Genomic DNA, 7,978 nt, shown 5'->3' with positions numbered 1-7,978 from the left:
CCCCCCCTTTTTGTGTTTACAATGTTTCTTAAGCAGACATTTTAGTTACTCCAGGACGAAAAGTTGAATCATGAATTTCCGAATCACGAATTTCCATTCTCCATGCACATTCACATATGATATACTTAAACTATACCAAGTTACCCATTTTGACTATTTCCTGTGGAGTTCTAGCCCGTTAGACTTTCTGCTCCACACATTTAGTAAGTGCAATCCGTCCTTAACTGTTTGTTGGAATATTATTTAGTAACTTGGTATAGTTTAAGTATATCATATGTGAATGTGCATGGAGAATTATTATGACATCATATGTTAATTTGTATGAAGAAAGGAATTGGCATTTTGACTATTTCTTGTGGAGTTCTAGCCCTTTAGACTTTCTGCTCCAGACATTTAGTAAGTGCAATCCGTCCTTAACTGTTTGTTATCCTTTCTTCATACAAATTAACATATGATGTACTTTCACTGTGTAAAGTTACAGAAAAATCCAACACACAGTTTAGAAAGAAGTGTGCTTACTAAGATCATGGACAGATGACAGACAGTGTGATCCCTATAACATACACACACACACACACACACACACACACCAAAACACTTCATTCGCAGGGGGTATAAAGAGTAAATGGATGAGCATACTCCCAGAGTTCTGTCAAGATAATTTGAAATAAGAAACATACCTTGACATCCACACTTGGCACAAAGAAAACAGTGTTTTCTATTTGATTCTGTTTCAGTTCCTTGTCAGTCTTCTTCCCTATCGATGGTGGGGGCGGGGTTTCATTACGTTTCCCACGCCTCTTACTGTTTGGGGAGGAAGGGGTTTCTGGTGTGGGGGTCTTCTCTCTCTTCAGTTGCCTGTACAGGAAAATATGTGATGGACATTTATTAAAGACTAAAGCTAATTAATAAGTCTCTAAGTCTATTTTTGTTCCACATTTCCAAGCTTCTTTAACTTATTCTTTCCAAATTGTAATATGAGCGACTAACAATGTTTAATAGCTATTAAACTATATACTGTGAAATCAATTATTTTTGTGGAGTCAGAATTTCGTGGTTTCCCCCAACAAAACCACATTACATTGGCACATAAATCTGCTGATAACGAGTACCCACTCGAACAGAGAATTGCTTTATATCAAACTTGAAAATACTGCATAGACCTATGCATTTGTGGATGAAGATTACCCACGAAATAAACGAAATTAAAAACCCTACGAAAATTAGTGATTTAACAGTACCTGAAATGTAAAAAGGGAAAATATGGCCCATTTTATTTTCACCTTAATTATCGTTGAACAACTGGCCATATCAACAAGGGTCAACATTAATTACATGAGTTAAAGATCAAAGTCAACCCTGGGCATAGTTTCCTGGAAATTTACTAACTGGCAAAAAAACAAAAACAAAAATAAAATAATACAACTTACAGTACTGATGTTACCAATAAACTTTGTGTCATTAAATCACTCAGAAAACATTCATGACTTTTAATATTATGAACCTACTTTTTCAGTTCATCCTCTTTGGAGTACTTGGGATATAGAACACACTTCCCACTGTCTATGAAGACTTTGATATCCAGCTCAAAGTCGATGCTGGGTTCTGCCGAGGCAGAGGGCTTCGACCCCGAACTTCCCATACTCGGGTTTGATGTATCCGACTTGAAGGTTACCGAGTCATCTGCCACAGATGTCCCTGGTTGTCTGAAAATATGCAATTATACAATTAATTTATTTTAATATATATCAAAATGTTTTAAGAAATTACCTTGACTATGTAATTTTATTGTTTTGCGTCAAATAACTGATTTGCAAAGTCTGAATTTGTAAAAAGGAAAACTTCTATAAACATGGAAATTTAGCGACCAGATTAATTACTTAATTATTATTTTTTAAATATGTTTGTACTAACAAAGGAATATTGCAATGATTTTCACCAGCATGGTTTAATAAATGATTTAAACAAATTGAACTCATTGTAAACTTGTTGATGGATGTTATAAAATATTTTGTATTATATACTTTAATTGAACCTTGATTAATTAAGCAGCCACCTGTCTTAAGCGGCCCACACTATGATCTCCCATAGGTGACCAGGTAACACATGCTCGACTGTACTTATGGTATATCAACAGATGTGTACTTGTATACCATTTTTTTAATATGTCTAACAGATATAAACAAAATACTTAAGTTGATAATCGACCATCCTACAGTGTGTTTTTTTTATAAAATATGTCACTTTCAAAATGGCGTGATATATTTTTCACAATTTACACTTCTTTCCTTTTTCTCAAACCCAATTTCAAAAATGCATGCATACTCAGAGTCGACGAAAACAGATCCCGAGTCTCTATTTGGAGTGGTTTTTGAGGAGTAATCTGTGGGGTCGGAGAGTGAGTCGCTGGAGTCTGAGCCAGAGGAGCTACCCCGAGACATCCAAATCTTCTTAGTAGGGTGAGTGGGGCTACTCTTCAGGTATCCTCTATACAGGGGAGACGACTCCACAGATGAAAGGGACTCCGGAGTCCTAGAAGGGATTAACACATCCTAATGAATGTCTTGGTTAGGCTTTTGTCTAATAGCATTAGCCGCATGTTTGTAAAAGGCAAAACAATCCCTGATTTTTTTTTTCAATTTACATACATTAATTCTTTTTTTTACAAAAAATAAATGCAAAATAAGTGGAGGCTCACATAGATGTAACCTCCATCCTTGTCAAGTGTGACCTATAACTCTTTGTCCTGGACTTGAAAATTATACTTACTCTGGGAGGGAATATGTACAGGTGTCCGCTCCTCCGAACTGTACTTTGGTAGCAGGGAGGGTCCGACTCCAGTCCACAGACCCACCACGATTGTATGCCAAATCTTGGTTGTAGGAGGCTAGCTTCTCCAGGTCTAAATGTCTGTCCGTAAAAAAACAAGCTATCCTATAATATTATAGACACCATAAACCACTTTCTTTTATCTTATGACAATTCATGAGAAGGGATGACCATAAGCATAGGTAAACAATGTACCAGGTGTATCTGTCTGCAAATCCACAGTATACTAGGAAATTTCCGCCTGCTGTAACAAGGGTGAATTAATAACAATGGTGAAAATAAGCACACAGCATACCATACATAGTAAAAAGTGTGTGAAGGGCAAAAATAAAAATACATGCAAACAGATAATACCAGTGAAGAGCAAACATTTGACAGGGAGAAAGTTTCCCAGTATACAATAACCTCCTCAAAGACAGGCCATTTCTAACATGATCTTGAACACTAAGGTTCCCTGTCTGACTGCAGGAAAAACACTAAACCTTCTTATTTCCTTTTTGGTATAACTGTTGTTATCAGCCTAGTAAGCTAGAGCGACCGTATTGTAATCCAATGTTCAAGGTCTGAATCCTGGTCCGGCCCATTTGCAATCTTTTACTCTCAGAACTATTAAATGTTGGTTTCTTTTCAGAAATTAGTAAAAATGTTTCCAATTCATCTTTACTTTTTTGGCAGTGGTTCAGGAATCATAAGACTAGCGTATTACATTAATCGAACCAGAACTCCAAATTCAACCATAAAGGTATCTTTCATTTCTGAGGGAGCTTTTTCACAAAATAAGGCCACAAATAACACTGTTACAATTCCTCAGTCCTCGATATAACCTTTTGACCTACCCTTTTCTGTCACGCCCCACAGGACCTCCGTAAGATTTGGACCTATAATGAGAGGCTCTGTTTCCTATACCCAGCTGGTCTTTCAAAGCAGAGGTCTGAAAAAGAGAATGAAACTATTTAACAATTTAGTTTTTCTTTTTTTTAATTTTCATTTCTACAAGTAACTGTGATATTCCTTCCCTACAATTCACTGTTTCATACAGATCATATGAGCTTTGTCTAAAACTTATCTTTGTGGGGGGTTTAATTTCTTTCATTTCGTGGGTATAATCTTCATCCACGAGTTCATAATTCATAGTTTGACAGATAGCAATTCTTTGTGTGAGTGGTTACTCGTTATCCTCGAATTTCTGTACCCATACAATGTTTATGAGAAACCATGATTTGGGCCCCATGAAAATATCTGATCTCTCAGTACATTAAAATTTATTTATGACAAATTCAAGGGGATCGTAGCATTTCATTCATTGGGGGCAAAATTCTTTTCACAGTTTGACGATCATGAGAAAATTCCATGATATATGAATTTGTTAAAAGCAAACCCGAAATTAAGAGTTTTATGCTTTTAAAAATACTCGTAATAACAGTAAAACATATTTTTACTCCTAAATATGGCATTTTTGACAGCATATTTTTTGTGTTGAGAAATAACTTCCAAATTATATGCATTGGGAACAAAACCTACCCGACTCTCACTCTGTTTCTTTAGTTTGTTGAGAACCTCTCGTCTGAAGTCTTGGAACACAATACCCTTGAGTTCTTCCAGTTTTTTGGACTCTATTTCCACGGTGGCCAAACTGGCACCAAGTTGTCTGTAAAGACAAAGGCATGGTTCAATGTCCCAGTGCTTCAGATAAAACTCCCAACAACTTACACCAAACAAGAGGCCCAGAGAGCCTGTATCGCTCACCTGAATATTTAAGCAGTCATAATATTCTCATTAAATATTATATTGCACGAAAAAAAAAAATCCCTCGCAAACTTTGTAGGCTCCATCTGTTGAAACTACCAGCCAAATATTATTATAAGATTCTATGCTTTTTTCTTCTTCATCAGAACTTGCTTGATATATTTTTTCCTGTGACCTTGTAAGTAGGTCAATGTCATTTTCCGTCTCAAATTGGCTAGCTCTATTCCAAAAAGCTACCAGCCAAATCTTATGAATCCATTCCTTTAAAATGATGTTGACCTCTGTGACATCTAAAGTAGGTTGAGGTCATTTTCATTCACAAAAATTGTTGGGCTCTTTCCCAGGGAAATATCCAGCCAAATATTAAGGTTTTATATCTTCCAGTTCTCCGGAGGAAGTTGTTTGAAGTGTTTTACATATCTGACTCATGTGACCTTAAAAATAGGTCAAGGTCATTTTCATTCTCAAACTTTGTTGGGCTCTGTCCCAGGAAGCTACCAGACAAATATTTAGGTTCTATACATTTCAGTTCTTCAAAAGAAGTTGTTTTAAGCAATAGACATATATGACCTTGAAAGTAGGTCAAGGTCATTTTCGTTTTCAAACTTTGTCGGGCTATATCCAAAGAAGCCACCAGCAAAATATTAAGATTCTATACCTTTCAATTATTCAGAAGTCGTTTGAAGTGTTAGACACATTTGACCCCTGTGACCTTGAAAGAAGCTCAAGGTCATTTTCGTTCTCAAACTTTGTCGGGCTCTATCCCAGGAAGCCATCAATCAAATATGAAGATTTTTTACCATTCAGTTATTCAGAAGAAGTTGTTTGAAGTTTTTGACATATTTGACCCCTGTGACCTTGAAAGTAGGTCAAGGTCATTTTTGTTCTCAAACTTTGTTGGGCTCAATCCGTGGAAGCCATCAATCAAATATGAAGATTTTTTACCATTCAGTTATTCAGAAGAAGTGGTTTGAAGTTTTTGACATATTTGACCCCTGTGACCTTGAAAGTAGGTCAAGGTCATTTTCGTTCTCAAACTTTGTCGGGCTCCTACCAACAAAGCTTTCTGCCAAATATCATGACTCTAGGCCTGTCCATTCTTCAGAAGAAGTTGTTTAATGGAAAAGTTGACGGACGAGGACGGACGACGGACGATGGACGGACGACGGACGCCGCACCATGACATAAGCTCACTTGCCCTTCGGGCAGGTGAGCTAATAATATACCAATTTATTACAGTGTTAATTTTGCAATTACTGTACGTATAAGCCCAGGGTAGGGTGGGGGTTTCAACAGAGAAATGTCTTACTCTAAGTATGGGTGGGCTTATTACAGGACAATGAAATTTCATTTGTTGGTATTTCATCTGAACTGCATTATATATGGGCTTGTTGCAGTTTATACAACATGTTAAACTCAGTCTCGTGATTAATGGCAATGTGACTGTTTGCCTCAAGAAATTTGCCCTCTCATTTAAAAGCAAAATGGGAAATAAAAAGGGGAGAAACTTAAAAATCATATTTTAGATTGGAGTATTGCAGCCTTACTTAAGCTTGTTGTACAGAATGTTCGGCCTTGCGTTTGAAGTAATGCCACTTTATAAACTGTCCAGTATTTTCAGACTCGAGTTTGGAGTATAGTTGATTTACTTACTTGAGATCCTGTACTATTTTCGCCTGTTCGTTCATCTCTGTTTCAATCAGCCTGAAGCGGAGTTTTGGATCAAGTGACGTATCATACACAAACTCTGGTAGGGTGTCCATAATAGTACTAGGTCGACGGGTAATCTCAATCTCCGGATCGTTTGAAGGCGAGAAAATTGAGTCAATCCCTCCATCTTGGAAACTGTCCTCAGAGAATTCTTCATCTGGGTCTCCTGCCAAGGTGGTCAGTGTGTTGCCTAGGGCGGAAAGTCGTTTGCCAATGTTTGTGTCAATGTGGACGTCTATTCCCTGCATCTCCCATCGCACATTTAGAATCCACTTTGCATTACTGCTTGGCTCTGTAATTCAAATATTAGGTTATGTTATGTTTAATCCTTCTGATTATGTGGACCATATAGTCATACATATCCAATTCAGTGCCTGACTTTAATAGTAAAAAGGACACCAGTCATTCAAAAGTGAACTTCCTGTAAATGCTGGTACCTAATTGTACAGATGAGTGGACTAAAGCAATTCTAAGAAAGCCATCTTGTTCAAGACCACATACTACCTATAACAGATCTTCAATCAATATTTTTTTTACCAGTAACATAAAATTCAATTATTGTAACTTACTGATCATGAAATACAGGTCCTTGAAACTCTTGCTTCAATGGTTAAAATGTTTGTTTACCAGTGCATATCTATGATACTGACCTGACATCAGTTTGTTGATGGTACGAGAACAGACCTCATAAGTACCTTCCGGAACTACACATGCATTCATTACGGAATCGTTGGGATTGCTTGGTTTCCAGTCGTCCCAAGATGTTTCAAAATCTGCCGCGAACCGCAGGCAAAAATCTGATAGATTGAAATGACACGATTATGATTAACATAGAAGGTATACAGAATCAAAGTACTGAAAGTACTAAGGACACAAACTATTTGCTATAATAGTAAATCCACCGGCACTTCTGACTAATAAAATGCGTAATAAATTGGAACTCTTCTTTATTGGAGATAGAACATTGGGCACTGGTACTCTATACCTTAATTAAATGACCTTTGAACATCTACTGTTGAGTGACCACTGAAGTTAATCTATGATTGTCACAGATTTTTTTACCTACCTTGGAACTTCCCCTTGCTGACGAGGGAGCCAGAGGAGCAGGCAGAAATCTGTGTACTTTTGATAGTGAGGACTAAGGCGGCACCAGGCTCACAGTCCAGGAACCGACCTTGGTGTGGGTTAGGCTACAAAAGACACATGAATGTTCATAAAGTTTATTTTACTTTCTATACTAGAAATGTAAGCCATAGTCATACTAATACCCTCCTGCTTGACCACTGAAGTTTTAATATCTCAGCCAATCAGAGGCAGTAGCAGCCATCTTGAATATAGAAATGAAAAAAACAGTCTACCTTTAATAAGATGTGTTTCCCGTATATATCACTCCAACCTAGTATCAACATAGAAAAACAAGAGGCCCATGGGCCTTAACGGTCACCTGATATATTTATACAGAGAGTTGATTTTGTTTTTAACATGAACAGAAATATTATTCAAAGTGACAAAAAACAATAAAACCACCTTACTCAATATCTAGCATACAGATTTCAGACTAAAAAGGATTTGAAACTAGCACCTACAGCCCTTGGGGGTAGGGCTGTAGGTCTCAAGGTTATAATTCCAATCAAATTATTAACATGTAATATTCAAAGTATCATTTGCCATTATAAACCATAATAAATTTTGC

General features: G+C 36.9%; 1 protein-coding gene across 1 annotated transcript in view; it reads right to left on the bottom strand.

Moving 5' to 3' along the window:
• LOC110447187 (uncharacterized protein KIAA1109-like) overlaps positions 1–7,978 on the bottom strand; it is a 109,417-nt gene that overhangs the window by 34,110 nt on the left and 67,329 nt on the right. Inside the window, exons 40-48 of the mRNA XM_021492719.1 lie at positions 7,352–7,475; positions 6,936–7,082; positions 6,229–6,577; positions 4,351–4,477; positions 3,666–3,760; positions 2,770–2,910; positions 2,326–2,532; positions 1,509–1,706; positions 681–858 (exon numbers count right to left, since the gene is read on the bottom strand). Of these exons, the coding sequence (XP_021348394.1) occupies positions 681–858; positions 1,509–1,706; positions 2,326–2,532; positions 2,770–2,910; positions 3,666–3,760; positions 4,351–4,477; positions 6,229–6,577; positions 6,936–7,082; positions 7,352–7,475 (1,566 nt within the window). The remainder of the gene's footprint in view (positions 1–680; positions 859–1,508; positions 1,707–2,325; positions 2,533–2,769; positions 2,911–3,665; positions 3,761–4,350; positions 4,478–6,228; positions 6,578–6,935; positions 7,083–7,351; positions 7,476–7,978) is intronic.

The sequence above is a fragment of the Mizuhopecten yessoensis genome, unplaced genomic scaffold, assembly GCF_002113885.1.
Source record: "Mizuhopecten yessoensis strain PY_sf001 unplaced genomic scaffold, ASM211388v2 scaffold3229, whole genome shotgun sequence".
Lineage (NCBI taxonomy): Eukaryota > Metazoa > Mollusca > Bivalvia > Pectinida > Pectinidae > Mizuhopecten > Mizuhopecten yessoensis.
The sequence above is the reverse complement of the archived record's forward strand: the minus strand, read 5'-3'. Positions and strand labels throughout refer to the sequence as shown.